Source organism: Alligator mississippiensis, chromosome 2 (assembly GCF_030867095.1).
Source record: "Alligator mississippiensis isolate rAllMis1 chromosome 2, rAllMis1, whole genome shotgun sequence".
NCBI lineage: Eukaryota > Metazoa > Chordata > Crocodylia > Alligatoridae > Alligator > Alligator mississippiensis.
This window is the reverse complement of record NC_081825.1, coordinates 291,728,378-291,749,240: the sequence shown is the minus strand read 5'-3', so window position 1 is coordinate 291,749,240 and position 20,863 is coordinate 291,728,378. Positions and strand designations below refer to the sequence as shown.

The window sequence follows — 20,863 nt, the reverse complement described above, 5'->3', positions numbered from 1 at the left end:
GCACAGACTATTTACCTCTCCAGTGCCTACTCCAGTGATTACTTACTTGTTAGTGCACAGTGGGAGTGCACAACGTTGTTGTTCTGATGTGGTATAGTTTTATTACATGCATTTGACAGAAGTATAAATGACAGCTGGTGCAAGGAGTCGGGCCTGTGAGGTCAGATTATCCATGTGTGCCCTTCAGAAAACATAAGTCATCCACCAGCGATGCTTGTTTAAAAAAAAATCATTGATATGTGCTGTATAGATAATTGTTTGGGATGATTTAAAAGTAGAGCTTCAAATTGAACTTTAACAGAGTTTTCGTTCCTTGATAAGAACAAAAACAAATTTCAAAGTGTTGAAATTTCCAATGAAATAGAATGTCTGTTTTTCAATCCCCACCCTTCCTATTTAAAAGTAACATTGTAAAACCCATATTAAAGCTAGATCTTACAAAGGATTGCTGTAAAAAATATGAATTTGCTTTCACCTCTTCAATATATTGAAATAAACTCAAAGGCAATTCTGTTTAAAGCTAGAAGTGAAAATCTTGGCTGACTGTGGAGTGAACGTTGGACAGACATTTGTCAGGGATGATCTAGGTGTAGAGTACAACATGCATACGTCCTTTCAGGACTAGGTGGACTCTAGAGTCAGGACTACAGTTATACTGATATTTCTGCATACCAGCTTAAACCTTCCCCCACAGACAGTGGGAGAACATAAGGATCCCCACGCTATGCTAAGCCTTCCTGAGAAGCATTGGGTGTTGGCTGCAGGCAAGGCTGGAGATTGTGACTGGGGTATGTCAGTGCTCCTGCTGGAACTGAAACATAGAGATTCCTGGCTAGGTGGTCTTGCCCTTTTGCCTGATCGCCACATTTAGGGTCAGGAATGAATTTTACCCCATGGTTAGATTGGTACGAACTGTGGTGGGGTTTATTTGTAGCAGGAGGGGTTGGCCCTCTTCCTAGATTCTCTCGAGCGTATTTAAACAACCTTTGCAGCAGCAGGATATTAGTTATCTTGGTCCCCTTGTTTTACCTCTGACTGATTAGGGCGTTATGTCTTGTGTTGTGTCTCTCTTGACTGTATTTTTTTCCTAGAAGGTTAGACAATGGATTTGTGTAGGATAATCTGGATAGAAATAGGGATGGTCCTGCCTCAGTCAGGGAGTTGGACTAGATGTGACCTATGCAGGCCCCTTCTAGCCCACTTACCTGCAATCCTATGAATGAGTGTTGTCTTGCACATTCATTTACATACGTACACACAGAGTTTACCTTCTTCCTAGTGTTGTAAAGCTTCATTTGAGTTAACTTTTGTTTGTTTAATTCATAATGACTATGGCCCAGCATACTAAAGAGGCAAACTAGAAAAGTGATGTTTGAAGTAACATAATATAACACCTAAACCAATGTATTTTCCCTTTTGTATCTGCCTGCTCAAATCTCAATGAAGTTAATGTATGTTGTTAGCTCTAATGGGTTGGGGTTTTTTGTATACCCAAAGAGTAGTAGGCAACTGTCAGTCCCCTGGATCATAGTGTATGCGTAAGAGGTCTAGTCAAGTGCCTGATGAATCTACTTGTACAGAGTCCTGTGACCATCACACCAAGACCTTCAACGTGTACAACTAGGCAAGATTATAGAGGAGTGGAGGCTGTCCAAGACTCCCCCCCCACTCCCTCCTTGAGACAGAATCCAAAGGCCAGACCAAGTCCAGACATCCAGTGCCTCAATGGTTGTAGCTTCTGCCAGAAAGCAATAGGTAAGAACTTCTGCTGGGTGCCTAATGCCTCGGCAAGGGTGCATTTCTGTCAGGGTGATGTCCATTAGCCTTTCCCCAACCAAGGAGTACCCACAAGGCAGCAGGGGCAAGAGTTTTGAGGTGCTGTATACTTGCCTTACTTTGGAGGTTGCAACATTGTAGTATTTTATAGGAACTACCCCACCACGAGTAGCCCCACTGTGTTGCCACCAGGCCATCCAGTCGGATGCAGTTTACAGTCAAGCCCAGGAGCAACACCCAAACGACTATCGTTCAGTTACCCATGTAAGGGTTAGGGCATATATCGGTGTACATAAGGGCTGTGCAAAATTTCACCCGGTGTTTCGTTTCAAAGCTGTTCCGATGCATTTCGAGCTCAAAACAGCAAAATCAAAATGAAACAAAAGCCTTCAAAACAGCTTTGAAATGAAACAAGGGCACTCGAAATATTTCGAAAGTTACAAAACATTTCGAGTTTTGAAGCCAGGCTTACTGGCTTCAGCGTCGGTCCCAGCTGGCAGCAGCAGCCTCCTGTCATACAGCAGGCAGATCGGGGCCCACCTGCACCCCTGGGAAGGCTGTGGGGCTGTGCCGGACTCCTCTGGGGGTGCAGGCCCCTCATCTGCCTCCTGGATGACAGGAGGCTACTGCTACCGACTAGGACTGGTGCTGAGCGTAGCCCGCATCCAGCACTGGGAAGATCAGTGCAGCTGGCCCCAGCTGGCAGCACCAGCCTCCTGTGATCCGGCAGGCGGATTAGGGGCCTGCACCCCGGGGAGGGCTGTGGGGCTCTGCCGACTCCTTCTGGGGTGCAGGTCCCTGATCTGCCTGCCCAGTGACAGGCTGGCTGGTCCTGCTGGTTGGGCACAGCCCGTGCCAGAAAGATTAGTGCTGCTGCTGGCCCCAGCTGGCAACAGCAGCCTCTTGTGATCTGGCAGACAGATCGGGGGCCTGCACCCTCAGGAGGAGTCCAGCACTGCCCACACAGCCCTCCCAGGGGTGTGAGTGAGCCCCCGATCTGCCTGCCAGATGATAGGAGGCTGGTGCTGCTGGCTGGGGCAGTGGCACCACCGATCTTCCCAGCATGGGCTGCACCTAGCTGGCAGCACCAGTCTCCTGTCATTGGGCAGGCAGATCGGGGACCCACACCCCCAGGAGGAGTTGGCAGAGCCCCACATCTCTCTTGGGAGTGCGGGAGGCCCGATAGGCCTGCTGGCTCACAGGAGGCTGCTCCTGCCCCCTGGGATGACTCTGGGCACAGTCCGCACCCAGCACCGGGAAGATCAGTGCTGCTGCTGGCCTCAGTCAGCAGCACCAGCCTCCTGTCATCCAGCAGGTAGATGGGGCTTGCCTGCACCCCTGGGAGGGCTGCAGCGGCTGTGCCAGACTGCTCCTGGGGGTGTGGACCCCTGATCTGCCTCCCGGATCACAGGAGGCTGGTGCTTATGCCTGGGGCCAGCAGTAGCCAGGCCTGGGGCAAATCAGCTTGTGTGGGGACCTGCCTCCACCCTGGGATCAGGACAGTGGCGGGCCCCACATGAGCTGATTTGCCCTGGGCTTCACACCTTCCTCCAGCCGGCTCTGGTACGGGGCCTGGAGCATATCAGCTTGCATGTGGACCCGCCATCGCCCCGATCCCGGGATAGGAGAGGGTCCCCACATGAACTGATTTGCCCCAGGCCCCGTACCCTTCTTGGACTGGCTCTGGTATGGGGCCCAGGGAAAATCAGCTTGTGCAGGGACCCTCCCCTGCCCTGGGATTGGGGCAGCAGGTCCCCACACGAACTGATTTGCTGTGGGCCTGCCTGCCGCTGGCCCCAGACGGTAGCACCAGCCTTCTGTGATCTGGGAGGCAGATCAGGGGCCTGCACCCTTGGGAGCAGTCCGGCACAGTCCCCACAGCCCTCCTGGGGGTGCAGGCGGCCCTGATCTGCCTGCCGGATGATAGGAGGCTGGTGCTGTGAGCTAGGCGCAGCCCGTGCTGGGAAGATGGGTGCTGCCGTTGGCCCCAGCTGGCAGCACCAGCCTCCTGTCATCTAGCAAGCAAATCGGGGGCTCGCCTGCACCCCCAGGAGGGCTGTGGGGCTGTGCCGGACTCCTTCCTGGGTTGCGGGCCCCTAATCCGCCTGCTGGATAACAGGAGGCTGGTGCTGCTGTCTGGGGCCAGCAGCATCACCAATCCTCCCAGTACTGCGTGGGCTAAATGTCGAAACACCATCGAAACAGGAAAACAGTTTCAACAACGTGTAACAGAACAGTGTTTTCGAAACTATACAAAACGCGAAATGAAACACTGTTCTGTCGAAACAGAAGTCGAAGCGAAACAGTGCTGGTTCACCCAGCCCTAGTGTACATGTGAGCACAATCCAGACCTGCGGGTATGCTTCTAAGTGAGTAGCTGTCTAGAATTTATTTATCACAGAAATGTTAGATAGCTGCTCAAGTGAGGCTAAATGGGAACTGTTATCAAAGACTGCAGAAGTTTTAGGTTCTCATGCTGGGGCCCATAGCCTAAATAGGGACTGTGTTTAAAAGTGTATTTGTAACTGAGCTCATAAAAGCAATGGACAAACATTGCACAAGAGTGTCGTATGCAACTTTAAACTGCAAGCCTTAGCCTCTGACTTGCACAGAAAAACACCTATCCTCAGGGATGGCTGGTTAACAAACGGTGAGTCATTTTACTTCCTGAATGCTCAGGTTATACCTGTGCAAATGCAAATTGGCTGCTTGGAAACCTGTAGCACCTGATCACCTCATTGCTCGGTTGCTGGTTTTTTTCCTTTCCTTTGTAACCTGGGAATAAGGCGGCAGTACAGGTTCAGGGCTCTGAATGCAAAAGTTAAAAGCATTTCATGCTGACAGATTTTTCTGTGTTCGAATGTCCTTTCGCTTCAGGGTGACACGCCTCCTCTCACCACAAACACTGCCCAGAGCTTGCAAGGGACGCTAGGAGATTCAAAGGAAGTAGTGGATAAGAATAGGCCTGAGCCTGAAAAGATCCTCCATGTATGTCAGGCACAAGTTGCTGAGCTGGAACAATGGCTAGACAAAACTAAAGTGTCTCTGGGATCAGAAACCCAGACCCCAAAAATGCAGCAGATGGTGGAACAGCAGCTTGCTGACTGTCAGGTAAGATGAAGTAGTCAAAGTTCACTGCCACCATCTAACCCCTTCTTGCCATAGATGTGTGTTTGCATAAAAGCTACAACGACGCCGTCTGCTCCGGTCCCTGGTTACTATGCCTTACACTGCAGTGAAAACAAGTAGATGGTAACCACTTGGTTTCAATTTCAGCTCTTCCTTCCAAGTAACTATTTTAAATGTCTTTGTTTAAACTGTACATGTTCCATCTCCGTATGTGCATTTTCAGTATCTGGGGAACTGAGATGGGACATAACACTTAAGGAATTGTGTTTTGTAAAGATGTTCTGTAATTTACACTGATTTTTTTGGCATAGCGTAAGATTCAAAAAACATCACTAGCCTACTTTCTTTAAAAAAAAATTTTTTTTAAAAAAGGCAGCTTTTACTTAAACAAACTGGCCTCAACTGTAATAAAACTTACTGATGTAATAAGAGGCTTGGTAATGGTTTGGCCAATCTGTTTAATGTTTAATTTAGCTTATGGTCTAAAAATAGTCTAAAATGTAAATAAATTCTTACTGTACTAAGTCCCAAGTCTTATAGACAGCAGTGTTTGTTCAGGTCGTTGGACTGACTGGACGTTGGAGACTGAAGGCCATGTACATATTCACATGCAGAAGTCCTTTCAGGACTGGCTGGAGTCTAGGGTCAGCACCACAGTTAGACTGATGTTTGTTCGTACTGACCTAACCTTCCCACAGAGACAGTGAGACAGAACTGAAGGATCCACATTATGTAAAGCAATAACAAGCTTCAGAGAATATCGGAGGCCTAATGTAAAGATGTCCATTTTAAATTAATCAGAAATGCTTTTAGCAAATTAGTACCCGGGCCTTTTTTCCCTCCTGACTAAAGTTCTATTGACATAGGATTCAGGTCCATATAATGTTTTAGGGCAGTGGTTCTCAACAAGTTTAGATTCAAGACACCCCTTGGAAAATGCCAGCTTTTAGTTTTGATTCATTCTTTGACTACAGAAAAAAACCCAACACTTTCTCTGTTGCAGAGAACTCAGAAAGATCACAACAGGGCATGAAGCTTATAACACTCTGGATTCCTATTTGAAATCTCTGGGCATGTCCCCATGAACGTGCACTTGCGTGGCAGTTTTTTGACACTGGGAGATCCCAGTATCAAAAAAACAGCCGCCACTTGTACCATGCCACCTTTTTTTATGTGGCAGCAGTGTGTGCCAACAGAAAACGGAGCCTGGCCAGCCAGACCCATGCTCTGGCTGCTGTCCAGGCTCCAAGCGGCATGCGGCTGTCCCGGGAAGCTCCCAGGACCCCAGGTAAGGATACTGGGGCCAGCCCGGGTGCTGACCCAAGCCTCCCGTACCCCACCTGGCTCCCTTTGCCACGTGCTGGAGAGCGCCTGCAGGGCTGTGCCTGGGGACAAATAGCAGTGGCATAAATATGTTCTGCTGTTGTTTGTTCCATGGGAAATGCGCACCCCTGTACATGTGCACGCATGGGGACGTGCCCTCTGGTTTAGTCTTATAAATCCTGTTTGTGCACTTAGCAGTGCTAACATTGTGTGGCACCCTTGAAAGGATCTCAAGGCATCGTGACTGAAAATTGCTGCACCAGGGTATTGCATACTTGCTTAACTTGGTTGCAAAATCCTCTTAACTCCAGTTCAGGTGCTATCACCTTTTAGCTCCAGTTTAAGAACTAGAACTTGAAAAGCACTGTGTTTTTTGTCTAGAGAAGCCCTGAGTGGCAAGGTGGCAGTAGCATCAAACAGCTGTGATCTGTTAAACAGTGAAAGCAACTTCACCTTGAGGATGGTGACATTGTAATGATTTGCTCACTACCACAAAGCAAGGGCATGTGCAGGACACTGGTGCTGCCCTGCAGCTCAGAGTGGCAGAGGATGTATGGACTCCACAACCTTGGGATTGGAGTTGGAGCCTTGTAGATCCTTTTCAATCCATGGCTTTTCACTTGGCCGTGCCACTTTTGGCCTCTATCAGTGTGCAAACCTTGGATCCAATGTTTAATTCTAAAGATATTTTATTCTATGTTGATAGACCGCTAGAAACACATTTTATGATAAGGTCCTCCCCCTCCCTTCCTTTTTAGTATGTTAGTTATCAGTTAATAAACTGATCTTACATTTTTTCTAAGAATCAGTCTTATAACCCGAACAGATGTCCTGTATTGCATCTGATTGTGCCAGTGGATGTATTTAGAAGTGACACAAACTGGCTGTACGGTGCATATGGACACGCGTATGTTTGGAGTCATTTCAAAAGGGGCAGCAACTGTTAGGTTCAAATTGTTAAGTCTGGGAACTATCAAATGTAGCAGCGCCGCGCCAACTGCAACACTGCTCTATCCGTGTTAGAGTTCGTCCACGCACATCAGATAGAGCATGACTCTCTACAGCCCTTTTGAAACAGCACAAAATGTATGTGTCCATACTTTGTGTTGGCATAACCAGAGTATTTTACTTTCTTCCTTTACCAGTCTGCATATATACAAATCTCTGAAATTTTGGGGCTGCTATAATCTTTTGCTGGGGTGCACTTAGGTCAGTAGTTTTAAAGCAGCTCAAAATCCCGGTAGTACGAAGAGAATATAAAGCTTCTTTTACTCTGCTCCTGCCACCATGGGCTTTGCTGTCTTTGTCACATTCAAAATCCAGTCTTACCTTTCTTATTAATATCTGGATTTTAGTATGAGTAATGGAGTTAATGGATCTCACCACACAGCCTGTTGTTTGAAAAGGCTTTTCATTTTGTATGTGGATTCATCTTAATTTGCCATTTGCTAGGCATGCTAGGGGTTCTGTGGTTAAAAGATATTTCCAAAAAATTTTGCTCCTTCTTTCAAGCAGCTGAAGAGTGAACTGTGACTCTAGGGTGTTACTGGAAGGGAGTGGTATGCTCATAATGGTGAAAAATTAACTACTTTACTTTGTAGGCTGTGTTATCAGAGATTGAACAAAATCTGGAGGACTGCAGAGATACTACAGGCCTCCAGCAAGAGACTGAAGCCCTTTCCTTGAAGCTAAAGGAAGTGAAGTGCAATTTGGAAAAAGTCCAGGTGATGCTTCAGGACAAATACAGTGAAGAACAGGTAAAAAAACATGAGCACTCTGCTAAGACCTACTGAGAGGAGCTCCATGCTGTACCACGCAATAGCTGCAGAACAGCTTATAATACATTACGTGAAAATAAGGGACGGACAAAAATGAATAAGAATGTCAGACTTGCTGTCAGTTTAGTTCTCAGCACTGTATAATTATCTTCAGCCCACTGCTTGTAATGGGTTTTAGTGGCTCTCTGAACAATTTAGTTTTGTTTAAAGTACATTGTGACTCAGGTCAAGGTTTTGTTAGCTGTATGTGGGAAAGAATGCAAGAAAGTGTTTAAAGGCTTAAAATGTTGCACAGAAAAGTCCTGGTGGTGAAAGGTCCCTAGCGGATGGATCTAGGGACTATAGTTTTCTCTTGAGTGAATATGCAAGGCTTGGGCAGGGATGCTGCATGCTTCTTCACAGCTGCCCCATCTCTGTGTTGCCCTCATATAACTGGACCCACAGGCAACTGGTAGGGAAGGCATGGGGGGGGGCACGTGTCCGTCCCCCCCGTCCCCCCCCCAAGATTGGCCCCCGACTTGGCACTGCTAAGGACAGGGCAGTTTTTTTGCCACGCAGGTCAGCACCATGTTGGAGGTAGGGGCCTGGGGGGAGGGTCAGAGGGAGCACTAAGCCGTTGCACAGAAGAATGGGAATGGATATGGGGCTTTTGGCCTGCCCACAAATTGTACCCACCCAGACTCAGGAGGCACCAGTCACCCCTGGCTGGACCTCCCACAGTGTTGAAAGAACAAGCTATTCTCAGTCTATTTAGCCTGTCTGCTGAGATTACCCAGTGATGCAATCACTTCCACGTTGTGGGGCCAGTCTCTGCAGCTAGTGGGTATTTGCATCAGGAAAGGCAGCTGCAGCCTCCTCCAAGCTGGGACACTGTCATTGGAAAGGTAAGATATGTGGGTGCAGGACAGGTGCTGCTATGAAAACCCCCTGTTAAATACCAATCTACCTATGAAGTCATAGCCAAGCAGGAGATCCAGGCTGCTCCTGACCAAGTGAGTTGCTTCCAAAATGGAGGCAATTTGCATGTGATTACATTGCACGTGCATTCATGTGCAAGTCAGGTAAAGTTATCACAAGTCGATGTCAGCAAATTACCCCAACCATGCCCGTGGGTTCCCTAAGTCCACTGCTCACTGTGTAAAAAAGGACCTGCTTGGCAGATAAGGAAAACAGCCTCAAGTTCTCACCAGAAGAAGCAGCACTAAAGTCTTTGTAGTATGGCTACAGCAGTGGCCTTGTCCCACTCTTCAGAGAGAGAGCTGTATGGGTACACCCCCCTGTACTGGTCAGAGCTTATTTCAATGCCCTCTCTTCCCTAAGCCACACTGATGGCCTTTGTGCTGCCTTGTTAGCTCCAAGAGCTTTCACAAAACACTGACTCTCTTTTTATAGCTCAGCAACAGTGAAAGGATCCAGGCAGAACCCATAAAGACTCTTCATCCGGACAACTGCAGTATAACCAATCTTATCACCAGTGACCAGCCACCTATCAACAGGCACAACAGCTTAGAGCAACAAAAGGTAATCCTATCCTTCATTTTATGGATACTGATTTGTATTGCCAAATCATGTCATTGATTATACTTAGACATATGTGACTCATAGGAATGGACTGTAACTTGGACTACCTGGCTTCCCTGAGCATGTGGTCCTCCATATAGGTCTCTGTGGGGCACTCAGGATGTGGGTCTGGACATACAGATGCAAGCAGGTGAATGGGGAGAGGCTTCTCCCATCCTGGCAGTCAGCCCAGACAGCTGAATGGGAATGGGGAAGGTGACATAGTGGTAGAGCAGGCTATAATAGCACTTTAACACAGCCTGGAGGAAGGGGAAAGATGGGGGCCACTGTTGACTTTTATTCCACAAGATAAACCAGACCCAGCATCCCAATACACAGAGCTGCACAGGAATAAATCCCTTTAGCCTTTCCTTAAACTGTTTCAGCCCTGGGGCATGGACAGACCTTTAGAGCGGTGTTTCTGAGGTGCTTATCCTGTCCACCTTGATCGGGGCAGGGCCTGAAGACACTGATAAACTTGTCAAAAGTATCTCAGACACTGTGGAGCCTAAATCTTCTGGCAAGCCAGTGAGATTGAAATTCCCAAGGGCCAGACTTTCACAGGCAGTAGGAACCCAAAACAGCACTTCAGTAGCTTAGGTTAAGGCTAGGCTTTTTTGAAGATGTCACTGCAGGAGGGTGGGATGTGATATTTGCAGCTTATGGTAGCTAAACATCTTTAAAATGTAGCCAAAATCACCTTTGAAAATGGAAGCTGAAGTTCATAAAAAAACCTGAGAAACTTTGGAGTTTTCCCACAATCTAGCCCATGGTGGCTTTAAAAATTATGTGATAGTCTGTGGTCTGTAGGCAACAGTTGTAGTCTTCTCTTTGCAAATCAGCTCTTCCCCTACACATTTTCTTTTTGACTAGACAAGCCAGTCTGAATCAGTAGGAAAGGATGTTGATGAATTTCTAAACAAATTTCCTTTTTGAATTAACTACGTGTAGTTAAACCTTGCGACCCTTAATTAAACAAAACTCCTGTTTAAGTCAATGGGAGTTTTACTTGACTGAGGACCGCAAGATGTGATGCACAATTTTCCTGTGATGGGATCCCCTATGCTAACTTCATAAACTATGAGTGAAGGTATTGGCTTTTAGATCTTATTAGGTTTAAGAATGTTCTGTAAAAGTACACATTATTTGGTAAATTTGCTTCTAGTTTGCAGATATATAATCAGCCTTGTTTTTCCAGGTAACTGATTTATTTAATCTATTTTTGTTAAGTTTATTTGTGTAACATATTACTCAGGTTCAGAGAAAACAGAACACAGCTTATAGAGCTGACATTTACCATTTGCATTGTCCCCCGTTTACAGGATGTGACGTTAAAACCGGGTCAGCAGAATAACCTTGCAGACTTCATTGAATTTTACGTAGAGAAAATGCAGCCACAATTCAGTGACAGCACGACTCAGAAATTCAATTCAAGGTACAAAATTAGTCACCAAGTGTAATATTATAAGACTGCCAGAAAACTACAGGCAGAACTGGGCTTAAGGGTTGGTGACATGAGTGACCATCCAGGGTGCTGTGGTCAGGGGGGCACTGCACACAAAAGCACATGCACACACGCACATGTGTGCACGCACAGGAACACAGCAGTGCTCTACCCCCACCCTGCCACCTCAAGCTACTGCTTAGGAGGAGCTTGGTGTGGGCTGGTGCAAAGGGACCAACTGCAAAGCTGGAAGCCCCGACCCCAGCCAGGTCCCTGCAGTGCCACCATGGGCCAATGATGCTTATTTGCCCCCTGCCTGCGGGAGGCCCCAGCCCAGAGGGCGGGAATGGGCTGCGCTCTGCACTCTGGGCCAGCTGCTGTGCTGGGCAGTCCAGCCCTTTCCTCCTCCCCCTCTCTCCCCCTCCTCCCCCCCACGCATCCAAGCTGAGGACCAGGGTCCCGGGTGCAGATGCCAAGTCCTCCTCAGGCTGCCCATGTTGCTGCTGCCACCAGGAGCTGCAGCACCGGCAGCGTCCACAGGAGTCCTTGCGGCCTCTGCATCGTTTCACCTTCAGCTGCGTCTCTCTGCAGCTCAGGCTCCAGGTGGCCCATCCCCATCTCTGGGTCCTGGGGAGGGGAAACAGTGCGGGAAGAGTAGCACCACCTCTGCCCAACTAAGTGGCAGAGGGAGGAAAGGGGATCTGATGACCTAGGTCAGGCTGGAGTGACCTCTAGGGCAGGGTAGGGACAGGGGAAAGTGGAGGCGGGCAAAATACAAGTTCTCCCAGAGCACCATTTTCTCTAAGGCTGGCTCTGAGCACAGGAGTTGTTGGGCTCCTGCATTACCATAGGTTCTTCATACAGGACACTGTTTCCCTCCACCCCCAAAAAAGAGAGAGGAAAATTCTGGCAAAAGGTATGCAGAGTAGAGAAGCGGGAATCCAATTTGTGCTGTAGCATCCACTGGTAACACAAGGATGCTGTGAACTACAGTGGGAATGACCACAAAAGCTATGTACCAAGGTAGATCAAGTGCCCCTATTCTTCGTTTCGCAGCATGCGAGAACAAGGGAGGTATTCGGTGAAATCTTATACTGATAGAACAAAATATGTTTTCACACAATGTGCAGTCAACCAAAGGCATGCTTGTCTCAGGATACCATTGCGATCGGCAGCTGAGTAGTGTTCCAGGAAGCACTGGGCATTTATGCAGATAATGAGAACATCCTCTGTTACTGTAAGAACTTCAAGAAGAAGAGTTTGGATAGTGATCTAAACCTTCATGCTTCCCCTTCTAGTGGACAAGCATTAGAGAAAACATTCCCTAATCCCAGGCTGTTTTCAGTGCTTTACATTGAGTTAATTCCAGGCATGTGCCAGAGTTCGCCAGTCAAGTCATCTACAGTACTGTGTCCTATTACCTTAGCCTGCTGCTGTGCTGTTTTGCATTCTGTCTCAGTGCCATATGTCACATTGTGGTATACATGACGTACTGCACCTTTAAATGTCTGTATACTGCCTGGTCATTATAGGGTTTGAGGACTCTCAAATGCATATTGCAAAATGTATTACTCCTTATAACAGTACTGCGTATTACAAACAACACCTCACCTGAAAAATAATAATTACACCCCAGCAGCTGTTCATTTTGCAGGCTGCACTCTGTTATAGCACAAATGTTTTAAAAAAATCCATTAGCTTTTATTTTGTTTTTACAACAAAATGTGGTGATACGCTGATATTGAAGAAAAAGGGACAGCTGAAAGAAGATGATTTTCTCTCATGCCAGCTGTGTGTGAAATATGTTACAGTCAGGTGACAATAAGGACTTCGCCCACCAGGAGCTTTTAGTTTAAATTTCCCTCTCTGGAAAGAGTACATGCTCAACTTTACCAACTGCAAACAGTCTTTCTGAAGTCAGTGTGTCAGTAAAACCCATCAGGCTGTTCATGGTGCATAAAGTTACGTAGCTTGCAGTACTGTGGTCTAAGTAAATGACAAACAATGGACGGAGGAAGGAGAATGCTCAAAGAAATGTGGTAGAAAAGCAAATTAAAATCAATCACTTATCCCTGCCAGTTCCACTGTGTGTTTGGAGGGGTTAACAATCTAAGTTGAAGAGCAAGTTAAATATTAATTGTCTAGATCTTTCCCTGTCCTAATACTGTTCCCCATTGCAGCAATGGAGCATCTATCTCAGGGAACGAGCTTGTTGCTCCAGTCATTCCTTCAAGAGATCAAAATGGTGATAAATGGCAATATTTACAACAAGAGCTGTCATCTAAGATGAAGTCTCCCCTTTGTCAACTCGTTGAACCACAGGTCAGTCCAAATTCCTTTCAATGCAGAATAACCCTTCACTTTTCAAGTGAAAGCACATGCATACAATACATACAGATTACTTAGGTGTTATAAGGAAAGAGATTAAGAAACCTTATTTTCTTTGCTATATCTCTTTGCTTCACTAAGTAATTGGTCTACACAGCAGTCTCTCATGAAAGGTGTTTGAATAACAAGTAGTGCTTTGCCTTGGATTTTTGTACCTTGGTGATGAGTGTAGTGTGTGAGCATGAGGGCCAGCCATGTGAATTCTTGTATTGTCTGATGCTATAGCTTTTTTTATTTAAGCTTGGATTTTAAGGGAACCAAAGGGAGTTAGGTGCCCAACTCCCATAAATTCCATGGATTAAGATATTAGTTCTGGTAACTTGTTGGGCTTGGGAGCAATACAGATCTCTAGGACAAATTCTGGCCTGACATTTGCTAGAATGGAATTCCACTTTCCGTGTGTGCGCGCACGTGGGTGTGTGCGTAGAGGGGGTTGTTAAAGTGAGGTGTGGGCTACAGTAGTGGGACACTAGAAGATTTAGTCTGATTCTCCAAGCTGTCACTGCTTAGACAAAACACCTATATATAGATTCACAAGATAAACCCTGACATTTCAAATAGGAACTCGTAGTATTAAAAACATTCTGACCTGTCATGGTCCTTCTTTGCAACAGAAGAATTGCTCTAGTATTTGTCTCTAGACAAGAAACAAGTGAAATATAAGATTTGTCATTTTCTGAGGGGTGCCTTGAGTCTGAAAAGGTTGAGAAGTACTGAACTAAAACACGAATCCCTCATTCCAGGAAAACTTGACTTGAAGAAACCAAGCATTAGTCTCAGTCAGGACCGCAGCCTGTACTTGTACTGCAGGCTTCAGCCCCAGTCCCAGGCTGCAGGGGGTGCCTAGCGTGGCTCCTGGTGGCTGGGAGCAGGGACAGGAATAACCCCATTTGTGGGAGGGTGCTCTGATGGAGTCTCTGGAGAGCCAGGTGAAGGAGCTCCAGGTGAAGCTGAGCAGATTGCACAGCATCAGGGCTGTCAAGCAGGAGATAGATGAGTTCAACAGCAAGGCTTTGGAGCAGAAGAATGAGGACAAGAAGATGGAGAAGGAGGACCTGAATGGAGCTGAGTGGAAGGTGGTCACTTCAGGCTCCAGACTGCATGCTGCAAAGGCAGCTTCTCCAGTTTAGCTGTGCAAGGGCAACTTCTCCGATTTAGCTGTGCAAAAGGTATGAGACCTTTACACCACTGGTGGAGGAAGGACCAGAGGCACTTGCACCAGAGGACAGGAGGAGGCAAGCTCCTGTCCAGAAGAGATATAGGGTAGTGGTAGTGGACAACTCACTCCAGAGGAGGACAGAGAGTGGCATCTGCCAGTTGGATCCCTTCTCATGGGAGACCTCCTGGGGGCCCATTTCCAGGATGTGATGGATGGGATTACAAAACTCATCCAGCCCTCCAAACACTACCCCATGTTGCTCATCCATGTGGGCACAAATGGCATGGCCTGGAACAACCCTGAGTGGGTCATAATTGACTACAGATCTATGGAGACTGGGCTCAAGGGGTTGGGGGCACAAGTGTCTTTCTCTTCCATCCTCCCAGTCAGGGGTCCGGGCCCCTGGAGGGACAGGTGTATTGAGGAGGTCAACTGGAGGCTCCGGAAGTGGTGCCACAGAGAGGGTTTTGGATTTTGTGATCATGGAATACTGTTCCAGGATAGAGGCTTGTTGGGAAAAGATGGCATCCACCTCACACCAAGGGGGAAGAAACTGTTTTCTTCCAGGTTGGCTGACTTGATGGAGAGGGCTTTAAACTAGGTGCATCAGGTGATTAGTGTGCAGATGAGAATGCAAGCCAGGGGTCAGCCAAGCAGAAAGGATGAAGAGAGGATGGTCAGGGAGGTGTTGAGAAGCTGGAACGACAGCGGAGTGGTGAGGAACTGGGGGTTACCAGTTAAGTTTAAGTGGGGGGACTTAAGTTTCTATACACAAACTCTAGGAGTGTGGGGAATAAGCAGGAGGAACTGGCACGTCTGCTAGCAAGTAGGAAATATGACCTTGGTCAGTGGTTAGTGTCAAACTGGTGAGGGAGCACTTAGAGCAGCTGAATGTCTTCAAGTCAGCAGGACCGGATGGACTACACCTGAAAGTGCTGAGTGAATTGGCTGGAGTCATTGCAGGACCTTTGGCGAAGGTATTTGAAGACTCATGGTGCTCAGGAGAGGTCCCAGAAGACTGGAAAAGGGCCAGTGTGGTACTCTTCAAGAAGGGGGGGAGGGAGGATACAGGAAACTATAGGCCAGTCAGTTTGACCTCAATACCGGGTAAAATTTTGGAAAAAATTATCAAGAAGTCCATTTGTGAGAGTTTGGCAGAAGGCATGATGCTGAAGAATAGCCAACATGGTTTAATTGCAGGCAGCTCGTATCTGACCAACTTTGTCTCCGTCTACGATCAAGTAACAAATCGCTTAGATGTGGGAGACATGGTTGATGTCATATACTGGGATTTTAAAAAGGCCTTTGGTATGGTCTTGAGGATGTGGAAAGTGTACTGGTCAAGTTTTCAGATGATACTAAGTTATGGGGAAAAGTGGTCACACTAGGGGATAGGATGCAGATCCAAGCAGACCTGGACAAGCTGGAAAGGTGGGCGGAGTGGAACTGGATGCAGGTCAGTAAGGATAAATGCAGAGTGCTTCATCTGGGGAGAAGTAACCAGCGACATGAATATAGATTAGGAGGAGATGTCCTGCCCAGCACAATGGCTGAAAGGGACCTCGGACTTATGGTTGATCATGGGATGAATATGAGCTGCTAGCACAACGCTGTATTCAACAGCTATTAGCATACTGGGATGCATTAGCTGGTGTGTTGCAAACAGGGCTGAGGAAGTGATACTTCCTCCCTACTTGGCCCTGGTGAGGCCCCAGCTGGAGTACTGTGTCCAGTTCTGGGCGCCACACTTCAAAAAAGACATGGAGAATCTTGAAAGGGTCCAGAGAAGGACCACAAGAATGGTTTAGGGCCTGGAGGACAAACCTCATGAGGAAAGACTAAGTGATCTGGGACTGTCCAGCCTGGGGAAGAGAAGACTGAGGGGGGGACTCGGTGGCCCTCTATAAGTATGTAAGGGGTGAATATTGGGAGCTGGGAGAAAAACTGTTCACTGGGGCACCCCAGGGGAGGACAAGGAGCAATGGCCACAAACTGTTAGAGGATGGTTTCAGTTTGGATGTAAGGAAGAACTTCTTTACGATAAGGGTGACCAGAATCTGTAACAGACTTCCCAAGGAGGTGGTGCAGTCCCCAACCTTGAAAAGGAGATTGGACAGACACCTTGCTGGGATCATTTGATCTCAACAGTATTCCTGCCCAGAGCAGGGGGGTTGGACTCAATGATTTTTCAAGGTCCCTTCCAGACCTTAATTTCTCTGTATGTTTCTATGTATGTATGTTTAAGGCTAAAGTCACGGGGCCAGAACTTGGCTAATGGCTGAAGAAGCTCTGTAGCATGCAGAAAGGACAGATACGAGCACATTTTTTGCAGGTGAATTTCCTGCCTAGTATGAAAACAGAACTATAGTATCCAGGTGTCTATTTTTAATATACTGTAGTGATGTTTTCTAGCAGTCTTGTTCAGTGTTGTCGTATAATCTGTTAATCTTATTATAATTTTCCTTTCCAAATGTTAGATTACTACGAAAATGAACGTCCTACCCAGAGGGGTGCTTCCTGGTATTGGAACCCCAACTGTGGAGGAAGTGAAGACCTACACCATTCAGCTTGGAGACCTTAGCCAAGAAGCAAATGTTGTGAACACACAGGTACATATGTCATTTGCAAAAATGACAAGGACTTTTGGAAAGCAAGATACAGTTTTAGCACTCTAAATAGCCAGTCAAAACTGAGTGTACTGTAAGGTCCATTGTGAGCTACGGACTTGGGTCTGGATTTTCAGAAGCTTTTAGTGTTCTTCTGTAATATTGGCTATTACCCAGATGTAGACATTTGCTGACAGAAGCGACATCATTTGTACATTCAAATTGCAGTCAGTAATGAGAAGCCTTAACCAACTTTAGTTCCTTTCCAATGGTGCATGAATATAACATGAAAGGCTGAGCATAGGATCTTTTCCAAATGAGGTCCTCAGTATTTTACTAACTCCATACTAATATTCATAGCATGAATTAGCCAAACATTTAACTGTTTTCTCCAATTCTTTAGTCTCTTTTCTTTCACAATAGCAGCTCTGACTTGGCTGGAAGGGCTGAAAAATGCTATAACTCATCTTTTTCCAGGATAATGTGGCAGAGGAAGCTTCCTTAAATTTGGACAAAAAACTCTTTGAACTGCTTCTGGCAATCAGTCGGTGCTTGGACAATGTGGAAGAGATGCTGAACACCTCTGTGCTGTCCAGTGAAGAAGCTGCTGTGCAGCAGGTGCTCTATGAGGTACATATATCAGAGCGTAGGTTTGGGCACATCAGCATATTGTTGTTATGGCAAAAGAGATGGGTACAGTCCTCTTCTCCCATTTCCACTGGGTGTGAATCCAGAGCAGCTCCATGACATGAGCAGCTTTACATTAGCACAGAGAATCAGGTTCATTATCAGATAAAAGTAGCAACTTGAATCCTACTGTTTTTTTAATGGCAAGTTATTTTTCTTAACAAGGAAATTTTCACTAATCCTCTTCCTTTTCAATCCTTTAGACTCTCTCTGTAGAGCTGCAAAAACTTCACACTGATCTGAGTGATAAAAAGGATGATCTTTTAAAGTCTATTACCTGCGCTGGTGGGAGCACGGATGTATTCTTCGAGTGCTTTAACAACTTGCAGGCACGGCTTGAACGAACTCAGGTGGCTGCTGCTTCTAGAAGCAAGTCAATGAAAGCTGGGCTGGATCATAATAACAATTATCAGGTACTCTACAGCCAAATGCACATCTTGTTTCACAGCATCTGTTAGACATGTCCCTGTTAATGCATTTGGATTATGAATGAGCCGTATATAATGGACATGTTGTTTTTTTAAAAAAACAAGTCAGAACTTTTTCTTATCTTCTTTAGGAGCAAACTCCATCGTGCCCCTGTTTTTCTCAGTGATGGTTACATTGGGGCCCTGATTATGGTAGAAACTGTGTGCAGAATGAGGAAGGAAATGATCTGGGGTCTTCCCCACTCATGCAGAAACTTATTGTGTCTTAACATGGAGCAGTTTTGAGAGAGCTGGTGGCTTCCTGCACAGTGGGAATTGGTGGAATTTTGAAGCTGGCTTTAGCATTAGTGCAGAACAGCATTGCCAGACGCTTCCCTTCGCCCCTCAGTGCACCACAGATGAGCTTGCACCGGCAGGAGTATGTTGTTGGCTGCCCACCGGGGACAGGGTTGGTCTGTAATGCTCACTCTCTGTGTTTGTGTACTTGTTCTAAAGGATTTTGCCCCAGAAATGGGTATCAAGATAGCTCGGTCTTTATTCTTCAGTGAAAGATGGTGGGGGCTAAGAGGATGCTGGTGCTAAGGTACATGGTTGACAGCCCAGGGGCCACACATTCCAGGCCATGGCAAGAAGCGCTGATGGCACGGTCATATCAGATTCCAGCAAATCTGTGAATTCTGCTAAATACCTCGTTACAAGGACACAAAAAGGAAGGAAGTGAAAGATGGTAGAGCTTGGTAAGAAACGCTCTAAAACAGGAAAGGAAAAGCAATTCTTCCGGGCAAATCCAAGATACTTAATGTTAATCCCAATATGCTGAAGTCCCCCAGATACCCGAAGAGAGTGCGCGCACGTGTGTGTGTGTGTGTGCGTGTGTGTGTGTGAGAGAGAGAGAGAGAAATATCCAAATCAGCCTTGCAAGTCAATCTCCATTGAAGTGTGCAAAAGTGAAGACCTCATCCTCTGGATTACTGTGATAATCAAAGCTCCCGAGATGACAGTGTTTGAAAATAAATTGAGTCACTTGAATACTCGATTATGGTCATTTTGGGGAATATTTGACTAGTGGTACTGAATTTTAATGGGGACAAATTCTGCAGTCCATATTCAGGCAAAATTCCCATAGATCTCAGCAAAGCAATAGTACAGGGTTCAGTTTCAGCAAAACAGGAGAAGTGGTAAGTCTTTATTTTTAAGGCCAGAAGGGGCTATTATGGTGATTTATCCTGTTGTCCTGTGTGACTCAGACTGTAAAATCCACTCTGATTATTGCTTTGAGTCCTTATGATGTTTTTAAAAAATGAGACTGCTCAACATGCCATGATGAATTGCCATTTCATTGTCGTTCTGCTGTGCATTATTTATCACTGCTATATTGAGACTGCTTCTGAGTCTGCTTCTGCTGTCGTCTGTTCCCATCACAGAATGAAATCCGGCTATTGTACAATCAGTTAACTGAGAAAAAATCTACTCTGCAACAATCCTTGAATGCGATACGTGGGCAAGATATTGCTGAACAGCTTCAGGTAATTAATTCAGAGTGCTAAGGTAAGGCCAAATCACCCAGCCCTGGACAGTATTGCCTCATCTGTCTTGGTGGCTTTGCTTCTAAAAAATTGAGAAACAGTTTGGGCATGGATACAACTACATATGGAGCTATTTTAAAAGGGCAGCAGCTATTAGAATAAGTGCTAAGTGTGGAAGTTGGGGACAATACAACTGAAGCAAAACCACTCCCGCTTTAACACTGCTTTCTCCAGATACAATGTAGATACATTTCCTGTATTTTTTTTTAAATCAGAAAACAGATGCTTATGCACTGGAGTTGCAAAACTTTGAAGCCCAAGTGGCAAAACTGAGAGATCAAGGAGAAAGACTTCAGTTACCTGTTGCTCTGCTCTGTGAAGCCTACAAATTAGAGGTAGGTATCAAAGCCCTGTTGACTAGACAGTCTGAGCAGGGAAAAGCTTATAGCCATTTTGCATCCTGGTGTGATATGATACTTTAGAAATGCATGTTTGGGACTGTGCACCTCTGACTCTAATCTGTGACTTGTGTTAATTTCTAGGATGTTTTAGATGATACTTGGGGGATTCTGAGAGCAAAGTACGTGGAATTAAACTCTCCTTTCCTCCATGAGAGTCACTATGAAAGCTTGCTTCGTGGACTGGCAGAGTTGAAAGACATTGGACACAGGAAGGTGGCTCTGGACCTGAAGCAGCTAACCAAAAGTAGAGCTGCTTTACAGTCTCATCTGCAAAATCACAAGGTAGAGCACTCGCACTATAGCATGTTTCAAATACAGACTACCATGTTTTCTGTGGTGGCTTGTCCCTCAGATACTTTAAGTAGTAGTCACTCCTTCTATTAACATAAGAGAGAGTCTATAGAAAACACAGCCTTTGTGCCTGGTCTTGAACACTGTCTCTGATGTGCTTGACATCTGCCACTGGGGACATGCGTGTAGCAACTTCACTGATCACCTCCCAGGTCTAGAGTATATTTGTGGATTGGGGTATTATACCCAGTGCCCTAGCAGTATAGACATGTCTGCTTAGAATCAAGGACCTGGGATTGCTGATCCA

The 20,863-nt window shown here is 46.2% G+C and overlaps 1 protein-coding gene across 6 annotated transcripts in view; it reads left to right on the top strand.

The window, feature by feature from the left end:
- Window positions 1-20,863, top strand: part of SYNE2 (spectrin repeat containing nuclear envelope protein 2) — a 287,230-nt gene that overhangs the window by 178,379 nt on the left and 87,988 nt on the right. For all 6 annotated transcript variants that reach the window (XM_059723316.1, XM_059723319.1, XM_059723320.1 and 3 more), the window contains 11 exons: window positions 4,654-4,887; window positions 7,830-7,985; window positions 9,399-9,527; window positions 10,889-11,001; window positions 13,191-13,332; window positions 17,035-17,166; window positions 17,641-17,793; window positions 18,054-18,263; window positions 19,703-19,804; window positions 20,080-20,199; window positions 20,347-20,547. In XM_059723316.1, coding sequence (XP_059579299.1) covers window positions 4,654-4,887; window positions 7,830-7,985; window positions 9,399-9,527; window positions 10,889-11,001; window positions 13,191-13,332; window positions 17,035-17,166; window positions 17,641-17,793; window positions 18,054-18,263; window positions 19,703-19,804; window positions 20,080-20,199; window positions 20,347-20,547 — 1,692 coding nt within the window. The remainder of the gene's footprint in view (window positions 1-4,653; window positions 4,888-7,829; window positions 7,986-9,398; window positions 9,528-10,888; window positions 11,002-13,190; window positions 13,333-17,034; window positions 17,167-17,640; window positions 17,794-18,053; window positions 18,264-19,702; window positions 19,805-20,079; window positions 20,200-20,346; window positions 20,548-20,863) is intronic.